At 41.2% G+C, this 18,585-nt stretch overlaps 1 protein-coding gene and 1 pseudogene across 2 annotated transcripts in view; one reads left to right on the top strand and one right to left on the bottom strand.

Moving 5' to 3' along the window:
* AASS (aminoadipate-semialdehyde synthase) overlaps nucleotides 1-18,585 on the top strand; it is a 69,280-nt gene that overhangs the window by 45,366 nt on the left and 5,329 nt on the right. For both annotated transcript variants that reach the window (XM_024128285.3, XM_024128293.3), the window contains exons 16-19: nucleotides 2,247-2,357; nucleotides 2,451-2,559; nucleotides 5,114-5,254; nucleotides 11,299-11,466. In XM_024128285.3, coding sequence (XP_023984053.1) covers nucleotides 2,247-2,357; nucleotides 2,451-2,559; nucleotides 5,114-5,254; nucleotides 11,299-11,466 — 529 coding nt within the window. The remainder of the gene's footprint in view (nucleotides 1-2,246; nucleotides 2,358-2,450; nucleotides 2,560-5,113; nucleotides 5,255-11,298; nucleotides 11,467-18,585) is intronic.
* On the bottom strand, nucleotides 14,274-18,582 carry LOC114486284 (alpha-N-acetylgalactosaminide alpha-2,6-sialyltransferase 5-like; annotated as a pseudogene).

Genomic DNA, 18,585 nt, shown 5'->3' on the forward strand with positions numbered 1-18,585 from the left:
TTATTCAGTTTATAAAAATTTAATGTGCATTAATTATTTTTCAGCAAAAGTTTATCAATAACCAATAGACCTTGTCTGTCAGGTTTTAATTATGAAAGTAAGTCCTTATTCAAAATTTAGTATTCTAGCCTACTTAATAAAACAAAGAGAATTTGTTTTGCCATGCATAGGTACCTAAACATAACATTGTTTTTTGATTAAAAAAAGAAAAGAACATAACACAACACATTTTGAACAAAATCAGAAGCAAAATATGACAAGATAATGGACATGATAATAATCTATTAACAGGTGTAAAATTTAGAATTCCGCAACTTGGTGACCTGCAGTAAGATTTAGTATGAGCAAAATATCTGTTTTATATTTCATTTTTCTCAGTTGGTTGAATTTCTGTGGTGAATAGTGGAAATGCTGTTAAACATTCCTGTAGTGTTTCTTACATAGCTTTTCATTTTTTAAGTTGGAGAAAGAATGTTTTGATGTAATCACAAAGTTAGGGCCTATCAAAGTAAAATGAGTGAAGAATATGTTTCACAAAAATTTTATAATATGTCAAATTCTCATGGTTTTATTTTGCAGTTCTGGTTTTTAATGATTTAATGCAAAGTAGGAATTGAGTTTGATAAATTACTTTGAAAATTAGATGTGTACTTTGTGTATGTTTTCACAAGTGGCATTTCCAACTATTTGGATTAATTATGTCCTCTTGAGTAGTTGCTATATTACATACACAATGCATTATGAACTCTAATCCCTTTGTCTAAAATAGGCACCATCAATCGAAGTTCTATTATTCTAGTTCTCAGCATATTATTAGGCTAGTGCTGATAATGCCCAAATTTAAAAATATTATTAGATCTGGATAAAATTTTTATCAGGCAGGTTTTCAATGTGGAGAATGTGACAAAAAAATCCCCACTAACCTTTAAGATGATGCCACTAAACATTTTCTATTAATACTTTTCCAACTAAGAGTTTTGCAAGTATTTCGTTCATTGGCTTCTAAAGGGCTACCATATTTAGTAATAATTATTTTTGATTTAAAAAGCCAAAAAACAGAGATCAAGGGCTTTCATATTGTTACTGCCAAAATATGTACGCGATTTTATTCTGCATGATAATAAATCTAAGTAACAGTACTCTGTTCTATTAACCTGAGAAGGAATAAGTGCCTGAGAGGTGGTTTTATTGTTTTGTTTTATGTGAAATAGAGAAAATATGAAATAAACAGGAGGAATTTAACAAGCACAGTGATATACTGTAATAATGTTTATAAGTTTGTATTTATATTTTCATTGGTACTGTGTAGATTGCTTTGCCAAATAGGCAATAAGCTAGAAGAACTTAAATAATACTATGTGATTGACAGGATGCATGTTGTTTCTTGGATAGAATATGAATATACTCATTTATATGTAAATTTATGGAAATTCATTTTTTTGTGATTGTGTAGTCCCAGCACCAAAGTAAAACACCAGAGCCAGATTCTTAGAAGATCCAAAGTTGAGTTTTGAGTACAGTTTCAGTTTTTGCTCACCATATAGACGTTTAGCTGTTTCGATAGCTTCTACACCTAACAATACCATTGAAACTTATTTCTTCCCCTGGCCTTTCCTAGACTCTACTCTTTAATGTAACATATGGGTCACTTTGACTTAGTTTAACGTTAGCCATTTGGGAGATGTGGAGGTAAAAAGAATAACAACCTTACCTTTTACTAGGGGACCCAAGACAGAAAATCATAGAAATATAAGGATGAGTAGAATAAAGTCCATTAAATGTTACAAAGGGATAGCTGAGTGCATACAGAGGAAGATCTGGATTTAGGGGAATCTGGGAAAGCTTCTTGGAGGAGTTACCTTTTCAGACATTTCTTTAAGGAAGGTATGATCTGCATGGGGGTGGGTGGGTGAGGGACTATTTCAAGTGGAAGACACAGTGAGAGTAAAGGTTTACACATGGAAAAGTAAAGACTGTGAGTGGAGAATTACAATAGCTTCTTTGGTCCCCATATATGGTTTATGAAGGAGATGCAAGGAGGAAAAATAGAAAGGTTAAGTGAAGGTCATATTGTGGAGAGTTTTAAATATGATAACAGGATGAATTTATTCTGTAGTCTTCAAGGAGTCACTGATCATCTCTGAGAGAATAATCGGTGTGATGTCTTCACTTCAGTGCAGTTCAAGGTACATTGGCGGACGGTTGGAAAAGAAAGTTTCTGATTAGTTTCTCCTTCTGTTTTTAAGCTTGTTGCCTTATGTATTGCATCCTCTTGTGGCCAAGGCATGCATTGCAAGCAAGGTTAACATGATCACTGCAAGCTACATCACCCCGGTGCTAAAAGAATTAGAAAAGAGGTAAGTTTCAGTTGGTTTTCAACAAAGTAGCTCCATGGAATTGTTTTTATTTTCTATCCAAATTTTCCTTCCTTCTCTTTCCACCTCTTTTAGTATGGAAGATGCTGGCATCACAGTCATTGGCGAATTGGGATTGGACCCTGGTCTTGATCATATGTTGGCAATGGAAACGATAGATAAGGCCAAAGAAGTGGGAGCTACGGTGAGCCCAGCTGACACCCAAAGGTCCATTTAGGAAAATACTAAGAGGTCCAGATTTTTGTGTACAGAAATAATCTTTCTATAATTCTGATTAAAGAAACTACTGTATTCTTTTTTTAAAGGTTATACTCCATTTATAATTATTTTAAAATGTTGGCTATATTCCCTGTGTTGGCTATATTCCTTGTAGCTTATTTTATGCATAATAGTTTGTACCTCTTAATGCTCTACTCCTCCTCCCTTCCCTCTCCCCATTGGTAAACGCCAGTTTGTTCTCTATATCTGTGAGTCTGCTTCTTTTTCGTTGTATTTACTAGTTTGTTATATTTTTTAGCTTTTTTTTTTTTTTTTTCTTGCGGTACGCGGGACTCTCACTGCTGTGGCCTCTCCCGTTGCGGAGAACAGGCTCCGGACGCGCAGGCCCAGCGGCCATGGCTCACGGGCCCAGCCGCGCCGCGGCATGTGGGATCCTCCCGGACCGGGGCACAAACCCGTGTCCCCTGCATCGGCAGGCGGACTCCCAACCACTGCGCCACCAGGGAAGCCCTATTTTTTAGATTCCACATATAAGTGATATCATACAGTATTTGCCTTTCTCTGTCTGCTTATTTCACTTAGCGTAGTACCCTACAAGTCCATCCATGTTGTTGCAAATTTCATTCTTTTTTATGGCTGAATAGTATTCCATTGTATATATGTACCACATCTTCTTTATCCATTCATCTGTTAATGGACACTTAGGTTGCTTCCATATCTTGACAATTGTAAATAATGCTGCTATGAACATTGGGGTGCATATATCTTTTCGAATTAGTGTTTTTGTTTTTTCAGATATCCAGGAGTGGGATTGCTGGGTCATGTGGTAGTTCTATTTTTAGTTTTTTGAGAAACCTCCGTGCTGTTTTTCACAGTGGCTGCACCAATTTACATTCCCACCAATAGTGTATGAAGGTTCCCTTTTCTCCACATCCTCACCAACATTTGTTATTTGTGTTCTTATTGATGACAGCCACTCTGACATGTGTGAGGTGATATCTCACTGTGCTTTTGATTTGCATTTCCCTGATGATTAACAATGTTGAGCATCCTTTCATGTGCCTGTTGGCCATCTGCATTTCTTCTTTGGAAAAATGTCTATTCAGGTCTTCTGCCCATTCTTTAATCAGGTTGTTTGTTTTTTTGATGTTAAGTTATATGAGCTATTTTTATATTGTGAATATTAACCCCTTATCAGTCATATCATTTGCAAATATTTTCTCCCATTCAGTAGATTGTCTTTTTGCTTTGTGGATAGTTTCCTTTGCTGTGCAAAAGCTTTTAAGTTTAATTAGGTCCCATTTGTTTATTTTTGCTTTTATTTCCTTTGCTTTGGGAGACAGATCCAAAAAAACATCGCTGCAATTTGTGTTAAAGAGTGTTCTGCCTATGTTTTCCTTTAGGAGTTTCATGGTTTCTGGTGTTACATTTAGGGTCTTTAGTCTATTTTGAGAAGAAACTGCTATATTCCAACTCATACTTTGACTAGAAATTTCAAGTAAAATTTTGAAACTGCAGAAATATTTGTATGGTAAAAAAAAAGTCCAAGCCTTAACAATAGATTTTTAGAGAAATAGATGCTACTATAATATATATTTTGGTTTGATAAAAGATTTTAGACTGCTTTGGAGATCCTATAATAAGGTTTGACTTTTAAAAGTGGTTAAAAATTCTTTGTAATATTATCAACCTGTTGGATATAAAGTATCTTTTACACATAAGAAAGAACTATTGGACATGAAAATGTGATGACTCAGATTAAACCTAACCTAAAACAGGTTATATATATTATATATATATATACACAAACACACATATGTAATATATATAATCAAATATAGAATCAAATTAATTAAATTATATATCATATCAATTAATAATATTTTATATTAATTACATATTAATTAATACTGATAATTATACATATATAATCAAATTATAATGAAGTATATAATTTGAATTAAAAGTCAGGAGGCACTGACCAAGCAGAATTGAACTAATAGTTGGATTTTTTTTTTTTTTTTTTTTTTGTGGTATGCGGGCCTCTCACTGTTATGGCCTCTCCCGTTGCGGAGCACAGGCTCCAGACGCACAGGCTCAGTGGCCATGGCTCACGGGCTCAGCCGCTCTGCGGCATGTGGGATCTTCCTGGACCGGGGCACGAACCCGTGTCCCCTGCATCGGCAGGCGGATTCTCAACCACTGTGCCACCAGGGAAGCCCTAATAGTTGGATTTTTAACGGAGCAAAATGTTAGCCACAATCTCTAGATGATTAAAAAATATATATATATACATATATAAAACACATATATATATAAAAATATAACTGACTTAATCAAATGGTGTTTGGCTTTAAGGATGTATTTTTGAAAGCCTTCGTAACTTTAAGAAAGGAGAAACTAACAAGTTTACCTTGTTTGTGTCATTGTACTCAATTAATTACTCGGATAGATTTGGATAGATTATTCTCCGTAACTAATTGTTAATTTCCCTAATTTATTGGTTCTTTATTTTACAGATTGAATCTTATGTTTCCTACTGCGGTGGCCTTCCAGCCCCTGAACATTCAGACAATCCTTTGAGATACAAATTTAGCTGGAGTCCAGTGGGAGTTTTGATGAACATAATGCAGCCCGCCACCTACCTGCTCAATGGAAAGGTGAAGGCTCATCATCAAAGCTTTAGAGATACAAACCTGCAATAACTGCCTAAGGAAGACCAAACACTTTCTCCCCAATACCAACGCCCTTTAACGCTGGCTGTGCTGTGCTTGTCCTCCATTCTCTCCTCCTGCACTGTTTCCCAGTGTGTGTTTTCTGTTCCATTCCGCGTGGTCCCCTCACGGTTCCCAGCAAAGCCCAGGCTCATTCTTTCCTCTTTGCCCTCTTGCAAGTTGTTTCTGCCGTTGAAACACTCACTTCTTAACTTCTCTGTGTGCGTAACTACTGGTCATCTTGCAATTTATTTCAGCCTGACAAACATTTACTGAGTCCCTACTATGTGCTAGACTTGGGCCAAAGCACTAAAGGTTGTCATGCTGAATGAAGTTTCTGATCTCAGAGAACTCACTACTAGAATGGGGGTAGCTCGGAATGGAGGGTGTGATGGGTCAAGGAAGGAAACTAAGATTTCTTCCCAGCTGCTGTGTGGCAGAACATAAGAGCGCTCTGAGTTTAGTACTATTTTCATCATTTTACTGTAAGGAAACTGTGGCGCCAAGAGAATGTTCACGGTCATGCAGCTGGGATTCAAACCCAGATCTAACTAACTCTAAAGCCTTTTTTTCCCCTCTTTTACCAGATCGCTTCATGGCAGGAAAGGCAGACAGTAGAATAAATAGGTATAATTGAATGAGAGAAGTTCCAAAGTATGCTAAAGTGCCACAGCGATGCAGATGAGAGGCCAATTGACTTTTGACCTGACCTTGGTGAGGAGGTCAGGGAGAGGAAAATTAACACGGAAGAGAAGATGTGCTCAGCCTTGAGGGATAAGAAGGTGCCAGCCTGGCAGAGACGCTGCCACTCATGACTGTGCTGAGCAGTGTCCAAATCACATCTGTCTGCTTTCATAGTTTGTGCTCTTGACTGTAAGGAAAGACTCACATTTAGGAACAAACATAACTAGACCAAGGGTTCCTCTTTATATTTTGTGCCCTAAGCACCTCACTCACCTCACCATAGTCCCAGCTCTGCAGGGAGTGATGAATTACTTGATCAGATGTGGGTCTTGAAAAGATTATTCAGGCAGCAGTATTATAAGTTCTCAATGTATCTTTGATCTAAATGTATTTCGTGTAAAAACCGGAGTAAATTGAAAGAATTTCTTAAGGTGAATGTCATTGTCAGCCAGTGACTTCTGTACCTGTGAGCGCGGCTCACAGCCTTGGCTGAACACTGGAATCACCAAGGCACTTAAAAAAATCCTGATGTCTGGGCCCCATCCACAGAGATTCTGATTTGCTTAGGCTTGGGGATCTTTAAAAGCTTCCCAAATGGTTCTAATGTGCAGCTGAATTTGAGATGGACTGATTTAGTGACCAGAGGACCACAGCTGCACTGAAAACACTACTGGACAAGGAAGACACTTGACCTTGATTCTGGAAAGACACATTCACATGTTTCAGGATATGAAACAGGACCCTTGAGTTCTGGTCCAAGTGCTGACATCCCTCAGTGTCACCAAAGGCCAGGCAATCTAGTTCTCCAATTCTAAGAATCATGAAGGTTTGGGTCTCAGTCTCAGGTTCTACCAGGCACACGTCCTTTTCTATGCCACTGCTGATCTCCACTTCAACTGCCCCTTCTACCTTCTGCAGTCATGGAACAGAGACTGGCCTATGTTTGGTATAAACTCACATGCGAATGCAGGAAGAATTCTTTCTTCGGTTGGGTAAAATGCTTATTCTCAGGAGGCCATATAAAAGATAAAGATGATAACAAGGAAGAGGTCAGTGGAATGCAATGTGTGCAATAGAAAGAGCATGGAACCTGATACCAGTGTGTCTGGCTTGGTCCTCTAGCTCTGCCATTGCTGGCTGGGTGGCACTAGAACAATCATTTCATCTCTCTGAGCTTTGGGTTCCTTGCCTGAAGATAAGCATAATCACACCAGCCTTGCAGGGTTCTTGCAGTAGGGCTCAGTGAGGTCATATAGATTACAATCTGCTAAACAGCAGATCATCAGGCATGTCCTAAGTCCCTAGCAAACATTAGCTGCATAAAGAAATTAATGATGGTAGGAGCTCAGGAAAAGCAAGAGGTTATTTTCAGGCAGCAAAAGTTGTATTTGTTGAATTTGAAGTTTTTCCCTTTTATCCTGAACTCCTTTTGTAAAAGAGGAGTGCTTTTTGCATCTCCCTGACACTGTGGAGGACACCAAGAGAAAACACGATGCTTTTCTTTTCTTTGCTAAAATCATACTTTTTTCAAGGTTTCCTCTTGTGGATGCAGCTCTTCCTGACCACTCCAGCCCCTGTTCACTATGCTTTTGTCTGAACTCCCACACTTTGGTTGTCTGTGTCTAACACTTTTTCCGGATGCTGTATTATTCACTCAGTAATTCAAGTGTGTCAGTCTGTCTCCTAACCCAGATTGTTAAACATCTCGAAACCTCTCTTGTCCCTCCATCGCCTCTGTCACCATCACCCTCCACCATGGAGCAGGCCTTATGTAATACACAGAATCATCACGGGGGAGCCAGGTGACTTCTCTGGCTTCTGCTTTAAGTTGAAACCTTAAACTTTTCCAGCAACTCAGGCAGTGGCCTAGGAATTAGGATGTATCTCATTGGAAATAACTGCAAGGATGTAGGACAATGAGATCTGCCTCTACCTCTGGTACTACTGCTAACTTCTAACTTCTAATCCTGTTTCTAATGCATCTGATTTCCTTCCACATGTTTGGAGACAGTGACTGTGTCTTCTCTGAGTTCTGTTCCCTCCATGGGTGGTAGGACATTGGTGACACCTGGGGGTGACGTGGCAGACCTTCGCCATCATCTCCTTCAGCCTCCTATCCCAAGCCACTCCCAAGCTAAACAAATACACTAAGTAAGGATCGTGCTTGCTCTGCAAACACAGATTTGAGATAGGTTTTCTGACTCTCTTCCTATTGCCTGCCCCTCCCTTGACTGCAGCACCCAGCCTTCCCTTTGTAGCTGCTGCTCTCTATTGCCTGCAGCCATTCTTTTTTTTTTTTTTTTTTCAATTTATTTATTTTATTTATTATTTTTGGCTGTGCTGGGTCCTTGTTGCTGCTCGGGCTTTCTCTAGTTGCGGCAAGCGGGAGCTACTCTTCGTTGCAGTGCATGGGCTTCTCATTGTGGTGGCTTCTCTTGTTGCGGAGCATGGGCTCTAGGTGCGCGGGCTTCAGTAGTTGTGGCTCACGGACTTCAGTAATTGTGGCTTGCGGGCTACAGAGCGCAGGCTCAGTAGTTGTGGCACACGGGCTTAGTTATTCCACGGCATCTGGGATCTTCCCGGACCAGGGCTCGAACCAGTGTCCCCTGCATTGGCAGGCGGATTCTTAACCACTGGGCAACCAGGGAAGCCCGCATGCAGCCATTCTTTTTTTTCTTTTTCTTTTTCTTTTTTTTTTTGCGGTACGCGGGCCTCTCACTGTTGTGGCCTCTCCCGTTGCGGAGCACAGGCTCCGGACGCGCAGGCCCAGCGGCCATGGCTCACGGGCCCAGCCGCTCCGCGGCATGTGGGATCTTCCCGGACCGGTGCACGAACCCGTGTCCCCTGCATCGGCAGGCAGACTCTCAACCACTGCGCCACCAGGGAAGCCCATGCCATTCTTAACTGAATTTTCAGGTACATCACTGGTGGCATGATCAGGAATGCTGTACCTAGTCAATTAATATCCTTTTCAAACTACTGATCCACAGATGAGCACAATTAAGGGGACGGTATGGTATAGTAGAAAGAACACGGACATTGGAGTCAAATAGACCTGGGTTTAAATCTGCCCCTGGGTGACTCTATCAGCCTCAGTTTTCACCTCTGAAAAGTAGGTTATTGCGTGGATTAAAGGTAATGTATATAAGGCACCTGGCACAGAGTGGGCCCGCATAATTGCTTGTCTGTATATTGCCTGTGTTAAATGTCTTGTTGGTTTAGTAATCCAGCTTATTGTCAGTGGTTCTCAGTGGTTGGGGGACGTGTGGGTGTGGGTGCACGTGTGGGGAAGAGTCACACTTAGAGCAGTCTGCACCAGCAGCGAGTAATGAGCCACTGTTTCTGCTGGGAGTGGGTCTTGGATGCAGTCATTGTTGAGTCAGGAAAAAAATGCATATTCTCTGCCAAATGGATAAATATGTCTCTCTTTCTTATCTAAGTCATATAGGATGGGGCTTATTAATGATTCCCATGATAGGACACTAGAAATACAACTCTGAATTGATATCAAATGACCCAGTAATTTTGGGGTCAAGTTGCTTCAGCAGCCGTCAGTCTCTAAATGGATCATTACCATTCAGCTTATATTTCCCTGTTTTCTTTACAAGGATCTCATGATAGACTTGGGAACCAGCTGATTTATTTCTGGTTAGTACAGTGCTGGAATATAGTGGTCTTTATTGAATTTTTCTTTAAAAATCCCTAACCTGCAAACAAGTAAACCAAACTTTAGAATTGCCATAGGCTGTAGAAGAGAGATAGGCGGGAAGACCCTAAAAGTAAACATTTGCCTTTTTATTAGACTTAAAAAAACATTTAGAATCCGGATGGAAGAAATTTGTTTTAAAGAAAAAGTACGGAAATGGCTCTTCAGGAAATGTTTACTGTGAAGTTCAGAAGAGTTTGACAAGAAACTTAAATGAAAAGCATTCGTCACTTCCTTCTGATTCTCACTCTTGGGATTTTTGATGGTCCGTGGTGCTTTTCAAAGTGAGCCTTTGACTGCGGAGGCCCCTCCAGGCATGACTCTGTGGTCAGCGCTGCCCGTTTCCTTCTGGGGCTTCAGCTATACATACACATACCTTTGCATTTCCCCTTTCACACCAAGACATACGCAGAACCTCCCTACAAATAAACCCTGTGAATCATTAAGTTTAGCTGAAGACTCCTTTGAGCAAATTACTCAGACTCCACCAGAAGGTACGTCACCAGCTCCCTTGTGCAGTGTTGCTTCGAGCAGCTTTTAGATGTGGTCAGAGATTGTTTCCAGTGGTGCAAGCGGGACAAAGTCTAGTTCCACCAGGATTCTCAGCCCTGATTTTATTACTCCAGAATGTTTTCCATGATCTCAAGGATGATCATCAACCTCACAAATTGAAAGAAAAATTTAGCCCTTTAGTCAAAATTAATGGAAAAAAATGCTTCACTGCATTTTGATTGTGTATGATGGGGGGAGAGAGGTAGGAACGAGGATTACTGAGAAACCAGAAGAGCTTGGGAATCGGTGACATAACTTCTCAGAGGCAGTAAGATCAGGAGGTAGTATTTTTTTTTGAGTTTCACTGTATGTTCATTGCATTGTCCTTCTTGTGAGAGGGCATCTCCCCCACTCCGTTTCCCAACATACACATGTTGATTGACTAGTCCAGGCTGTGAGCACTTTATTGTTGCTCTAGGGCAGCTCCTGGGTCTTGGTAGACATTAAGTAAAGGTTTGTTCAGTGAACAAAGGATTGCACGGAGGCAGGAGTTGAATCTTATTTATCACTGTCCTTATTCCCAGGTGTGATCCTGGCACACACATAGCAGGTGGTCCGTAAATGCTGTGTGAATGGATGTGCAAGACTGGTGCCTGATGTAGCTAGCATTCAAGAAGGGGGATGGGAGTGAAGAGAAAGAACAGAGTGAGAATATGGCCATTGCTCTTTGAGCACAGAGGCCACTTTGAGTATCTGTTGCTTGTAGTGTATTGTTTATACAAAAACAAAACAAAACTCTGGTGAGACATAATCCAGTGCCATCTCATCCAGGGGCAAGGAAAAATCCGAAACAAGATCTGAGTAAAACACGAAATGCTTTAAGTCAGATTTTAAAGCTTGGGAGAACAATGGCCTTGTGAATTATGATATTCGTAGAACAGCTTGAATATGGGATGTTGATTAGCGTAGTTTCCTTAAAAAATTTTTTTTCAAATCCCCTATTGCTTTCTTGTAAAACCTGGATTTCTTTCTTATGAAAATAATGCGGGTAAATCCAAAGAGGAATACATTCTCTTAACCCCATGTGTGCCCTTTCAATGCTCCTCAGGTTGTGAATGTGGTAGGGGGCGTCTCCTTTCTGGATTCGGTTACTCCTATGGATTATTTCCCTGGATTAAATTTGGAAAGTTACCCTAACAGAGACAGTACCAGATATGCTGGGATTTATGGCATCCCGTCTGCTCACACTTTATTACGGGGTACGCTGAGGTACAAGGTAAGTGGCTCTATTTGAGATGGTCATGTTGCCTGTTTTGATATAAGTGATGTGAACGCTTAATTTTTCTTCATAATTGAAATAATTAAGATGATAAACCAGACTGGCACCCCTATGCTTACTATTTACAATAACCAAGATAAGGAAGCAAGCTAAGTGCCCATCAATAGACGAATGGATAAAGAAGATGTGGTGTATACATACACACACACAAACACACACATGCAGTGGAATATCCCTCATTTGTAAAAAAAGAATGAACTCTTGTCATTTGCAACAACATGGATGGACCTGGAGGGTGTTATGCTAAATGAAATAAGTCAGAGAAAGACAAATACCATATGATTTCACTGATATGTGGAATTTAAAAACAAAATAAATGAACAAATGTTAAAAAACAACAACAACAAAGTCATAGATACACAGAATAAACAGGTAGCTTCCAGAGGGAAGGGGAAATAGGTGAGGGCTATTAAGAGGTACAGATTTCCAGTTACAAAATGAATGAGTCAGGTATGAAATGTACATGTCACAGGTATGAAATATAGTCAATAATAATGTAGTATCGTTGTATGGTGACAGATGGTAATGACTTATCATGGTGATTATTTTGTAATGTATAAAAAACAACAAAAACAAACCAGATTGGCATCTGTTTTCTCAGAGCTCTTTTCTTTCTTTTTTTTTACTCTATATGTAAATATTTTACTTAAAAATTGGGTTGTTGTTTTTTTAACATCTTTATTGGAGTATAATTGCTTTACAATGCTGTGTTAGTTTCTGCTGTATAACAAAGTGAATCAGCTATACGTATACATATATCCCCATATCCCCTCCCTCTTGCGTCTCCCTCCCTCCCTCCCTCCCTATCCCACCCCTCTAGGTGGTCACAGAGCCCTGAGCTGATCTCCCTGTGCTATGCGGCTGCTTTCCACTAGCTATCTATTTTACATTTGGTAGTATATATATGTCCGATCAGCTTTGGCCCCTGTTTTATGTCCCCAGTGCTGACGATGTAGTCAGCGTCACTTTCCCCAAAGTGAATCTGAAATGTTTTTACCACAAAATGGGGCGTAGCTACTAGGACCATAAATACGAATGTCCAGTACACATTTTTAAAAATTTTTTTATCTTTTATTTTTTAATGTGAGAAACCTTCTTTAATCACAAACCAGGTCATGTTTTGTAAAACAGTGTCAGTCCCCATACATAATATTTGCTGGTGCCTTCAAATCTGGCATTAGAGACATTAATGCCTCCTAAGCCATGTGTAAAGAAAACACTGGTATATTTTTTAAAGGCTATTTTTGAACAATATTACTTGCGTAAGTGAAAATCTTTCATGCTAGTTGATCTTGGTTCTAAATAAAATAAGTCCTTTATACTCCTGAACACCAGGGAACGGCAGTGAACATAATGTAAGATTTGCAGTGAGTGAATCTGAATAGTTCATAGGATAAATGAGTAGTATAATGGGGAATCACCTTATATTCGCTTCTCCTCAAAAACTCATAGAAGTGCAGTTCCTTGTTCTTGTCGCCAAGGAAAAACATGAAAATTCTCTCCCCCGCCAACTCTTTTTGGTGCGAGAAGCACCAGAGAAGCAGGAGATGGATTTCTGGCAATGGGGTCGGGGGAGGAGGTATGCTTTTAACCACAAGAGGGGGATAGGTAGTAGGGGGAATATAAAAGACCCCCTAAAATAAGGCTCCTGCTACTGTGGGAGCTCCATCATTCCAAAGTGCAAAGTCCTTACATGGGTCAACGAGAGGCTTGTTGAGAGAATTTCAGATCTGGAATGAAACTTAAGAGGTCCTCTGGTACAGTGATATCATTCTGCAGAAGAGGAAAGTAGTCTGCCAATGGGGTCGGGGGAGGAGGTATGCTTTTAACCACAAGAGGGGGATAGGTAGTAGGGGGATATAAAAGACCCCCTAAAATAAGGCTCCTGCTACTGTGGGAGCTCCATCATTCCAAAGTGCAAAGTCCTTACATGGGTCAACGAGAGGCTTGTTGAGAGAATTTCAGATCTGGAATGAAACTTAAGAGGTCCTCTGGTACAGTGATATCATTCTGCAGAAGAGGAAAGTAGGGCTTAAGTGAAGCGGCCTACATCAATTAGTACTAAAGCAAATTGTCTTTAAGTTTCTCTTGTTGGTATCTTTTTTGTTGGAACGACAAAGTTTTTGGTTTTCAATTTTGTCATTTGGAGCATTTCTGCACTTTGGAAAATATCATAGCTGTTCTTGAAGCCTGAGGGTTCAAAACATGCAATGCAACATTTCCAAGCCAAATACCATCACATGCTAACAATGAGCTCTGTGAACATGGCAACTCATCTCCCTGTTCCGGGCCTTTTCCAACCATCATTCAGGATTAAAGAACTAGGAAGGATAAATTACCACATAATCATAATCTATAAAAATACTGGCCTAGAGCACACTAAAAAACTCTCAATAAATAAATATTGGGCAGTTGCTTATGAAAGTCAGTAAAGATGTACTCTTTTTTTTTTTTTGATTTTATTTATTTATTTATTTTTATACAGCAGGTTCCTATTATTTATCTATTTTATACATATTAGTGTATATATGTCAATCCCAATCTCCCAGTTCATTCCACCTCCCCTTTCCCCCCTTGGTGTCCATACGTTTGTTCTCTACATCTGTGTCTCTATTTCTGCCTTGCAAACCAGTTTATCTGTACCATTTTTCTAGATTCCACATATATGAGTCTCTAGGTCCATCCACATCTCTACAAATGACCCAATTTTGTTCCTTTTTATGGCTGAGTAATATTCCATTGTATATATGTATCACATCTTTATCCATTCGTCTGTCAGTGGGCATTTAGGTTGCTTCCATGACCTGGATATTGTAAATAGTGCTACAATAAACATTGGGGTGCATATGTCTTTTCTCTGGGTATATGCCCAGGAGTGGGATTGCTGGGTCATATGGTAATTCTATTTTTAGTTTTAGTAAAGATGTACTCTTCAGAAATCACGTCCATACTTTCAAGGCTGCTTTTTACAAACCACACAGAGTTCAACAGATGACAAAGGTTCAGGTTAGGATACAATTTGATAGAAAAATGACTCTAAACGTGATATTTCTACAAAGGGATACAACTAATGTTGATTCGCTCATGTCTCAGTTTCAAAGGCAATACTTAAAGAGATCCAAAATGTTTTTAGCCATGGCGGCATCATTGAAATGAGTGTTCAGGTCCTAAGGTAACCCCTCTTGAAAGGGACAGCACTCATTAGGGTGTATCAGTTCTGGAATTTTTCCCTTGTAAACCGACTGCACTGCTTTGTAGTCAGGCCTCAGAGGCATCTGTACATGGCACTTCTTGAGGAGTGAAGCTATCCCTGCGACCAATTCTGTTCCTCTTTCATGTCTGGTGGTTCAGGAAGTTCAAGGGCCCGATGTCTGATACAGAGGGTACTTGGGATTTCAGTCTGGCCACACACCTTCCTCAGAACACAGGTTTATTCTCAGGATGACTTCTAGCAAGCGATTCTGGTTTCCGGTCAGGTTGAAAAAAGTGAAAATTGAATGTCTGTGCCCAGTTCTTGAAGGCTCGTTTCTCTGTGATAAAGCGGTGATGACTACCCTTCCGTCCTCGCTCACGGGAGAGGTACATTGCACATTCATCCGGTCCAGAAGGTTCGTAATAGTGATAAGGTCCTGAAGGGTGATTGGGATCCCTGCAGAAGTCTTGGCGCTCCATGCCATAAACATTGGTCCTGTCGCAGAGCTCCAGGGCAATCGTCATTGTGAACCAGCCAGTGCTGAGCCAAGTGCTGGAGATCTTCCTTGTGGTCCGCCACGCCAGGGTATCCGTGCAGTGACCGCGGTCGCGCGGGGGCCTCGGGGCGCGGCAGGGGCTGCTCTCTGCGGACCGCTGCGCGCTGCCGGTCGCCGCTGCCGGCTGCTGCGGCGGCGGCTGCTGCTTCTGGCCGCCAGGGCTGCTGTACACGAGCGACAAGCTGGTGCACGTGCTGGTGAGCGCAAAACACACTGCCAGCCCCGGGCGCGCCAGGGTCTTCATTTTGGGCCCCTCTTTTGTGCGGAATCCTCAGGCACACGCGTCTGGGACCACTTTTTCTTGGAGGGTTTCCGTCGTGGGTGATGGGACGGAGGCGGGTCTGATTTTTGCCCAGCCTGACTCACCAGGGAAGCCGCCGCGGGACCCAGGAAGCACCGCTGTGGCAGAGATTCCAGCACACGTTTTGTAATCACAAAAGAGTAGTTACAAGTGTGACCAGATTAAGACAATCAGTGTAATTGTCTCCCAGGGTGGTTATAATAAATTACTACAAACTTAAAACAACAGAAATTGATCCTCTCACCATCCAGGAGGTCACAGCCTGAGCTCAAAGTGTGGGCAGGGCAAGCCTTCTGGAGGCGTCGAGGGAGAAACTGTCCCTTGCCACTCTCGCCTCACTTCTGGTGGTTGCTGGCAATTATTGATGTTCTTTAACTTGTAGACATATTGGTTCCATCTCTTTGTCTCCACCCTCATACCACCTTCTCTTGTTTATATGACTGTGTCCTCTCCTCTTCTTATCAGGACACCAGTCACTGGATTTAGGACCCTAAATGTAGGTCGCTTCATACTGAGATCCTTAACTAATTATATTTGCAAAGAGCCACGTAAGGTCATCCTCTGAGGTTCTCAGTAGCCGTGAGTTATGAGGGATACGCTACTCAACCCACTACAACCAGTGTACCTAAAATACATAGATCTCTAAAAATTAGAGACCTGATTTCAGATCTCGATGCCCTGTGAGATTCCGTGGTACCTGTGTGCTCATGAATGTGATGTCCTCATTGTCTAGGAATTAAATGAATTGTCAGTGATAACATCCTAAGGAGATCGAGGAACCATGGATGCTTCACAAGCCTTCAAGCACAGCAGAAATTCTAGTGTGAATTGCAGCCATACTGTCCCCAGATCTGGCAGATTCTTGATTCTGTTTCTTTTCCCCAGGAGTTAGGATTTTCCAATAGATTTAGGCTCCTGCCAGACATACAGACCCAGAAATAGGGGATTTTAAGAGATTTAAGAATTAACTAAAGCTCTCAAGGATGTGCATGGATGAGAGCCATCCCCACAGAACCCCAGAGGATGGAAGATGTCACAGCGTTCATGTCCTGAGCAATGTCAGCAACCCTTCAGTAACCTGAATATTCTTTCCAGCGTTAGAGATGAGACCCTGTCACCCAAGTATGGCAGGGAGCCCTTGACTTCTCTCCTGCACCTGCCTGTCACCTGAGTCCTTCCAGACCCAGCTTGTATCACCTTACAGGATCTTTCTTACTTCCTCTCCTTGACTCCCCTCCCCGACATCTACGGGAGTTCCCCTCCCTGTGCTCCCATAGCTTGGCGTTTACCTCTGTCGTAGCACCTATGATAGCGCAGCGTATCGTAGTCCTCAGTGGTCGTGGTTTTGCTCACTATGTGCCAGGCCTTATCTGTGGACTTATCTGACTCTTCTCCTGGACTGTGGGTACGGACTGCAGTTTTCGTCTCTATGGCCTCAGCCCCTAGCACAAGTCTCACACATGGCAGCAGTTTGCTAAGTACTTACTGATAAATGAATACACATAATAAATTCATTTCTAGAGGTCACCATAAAATTATTTCTGAGATGAAGAAATAGCTGAGAAATGTCTCAGTATTTGAGATGTTGGAAGAAGGGATTCCCCAGCATTCATCAGATCCTAGAAGCAGGCTCGGGGTATTGCTTTTTTGCTTCTCCTCTTTGAAGTGTATTTACACTGGGTTAGAGCAAATGAATTTTAATTCTTTAATTAGTAACTTTGAACAGTTTGAATAATACAGCCGTTCAGACATGTGAGAATTCACACATTACATTGTGAAATATCCAGTGGCAACAGGAACTATTTTATATCTTAATAATTTTACTGCTTCCTGAAATAATTTCCTGCCCTTCTTCTCTTCTTCTTCTTCTTCTTCTTCCTCCTTCCACCTGCTGTCTCTCAATTGCAGTGGCTATAAAGCTCCTTATTTTGGCTTTCCCATTCCCCCCTCCCTCCCGGCCCCCAATGTGATTTGCTCACAGGAGAACATACATTATGATCTTCCTTCATTCACTTCATCTTCATTCAGAATCTATTCATCCAGTCATTTGTTCGCTTGCATCATGTTGGAATGATGGATAATGGGGTGAGGACATGGGGACGAAGGACACATATACACATACTTTCTATGCCTGCAGTTCAGCAGCTGAATAGACAGTTAATTACAGTTTGTGTTCAGTGCCATCATAGAGGTATGTACAAAATGCTACAGGAATACAGAGAAGAAGGGAGCGCCCACTCACCTAGGAGCTCAGTATGTGTGCTGAGCTGGGTCTTAAGAGAAAAGTAAACGTTTCATAGATGAGAAAGAGGGGTTACCACGTTCCAAGCATGGGAGCAGCGTGCACCGAGCCCCAGGTCTCTGGAAGAGCACAGCAGCTTGTTTGGAGGATGGTGAGTGGTGGAGAGGCTGACTGGTGAGGCAGGCTGGAGGGGTATATTGGGATGGGTTCTACATAACGTGCCAAGAACCTCGGCCTGTCCTGTGGAGAATGAAGGACATGTGAGGAATTTTCATCAGAGTGATGGCATTTTAGAAATACCTCTCTAATGCCTACCATTTTCCCTTGCTCCTTATATACGTTAGGATAATGGCACTTAATCAGTAGAATGGATTATCTTCGTTGGGAGATATTCTTACAAGCTCCTTTTTCCATTATAAGAGAGAGAACAACTGTTCTATTAAATACAGTTCTGCTGACCTGAGCATGTAACACAAGAGGAAATTTTCCCTTATGCTGTCAGAAAACACCACTCGCATGTTACCCAGAAACAAAAGTAAAGACCCAAGTTTTGCAAGGGCTCTTGTGTAAACCAGTGGAATTGTCGTGACACTACTGATTTTGGTTTGAACCCGAGGGTGGCTGCATCAATACTAGCAATACAAATGGCTATTTTCAGCCTGTTTTCTAAATGAATTACAAAAATAGATCCTTATTTTCAAAAAATTAAAAAAAATTTTTTTCTTTGAAGGCAAATTTTTATATATTGCTTAATAACTCTTGTT

This window comes from Physeter macrocephalus, chromosome 5 (assembly GCF_002837175.3).
Source record: "Physeter macrocephalus isolate SW-GA chromosome 5, ASM283717v5, whole genome shotgun sequence".
NCBI lineage: Eukaryota > Metazoa > Chordata > Mammalia > Artiodactyla > Physeteridae > Physeter > Physeter macrocephalus.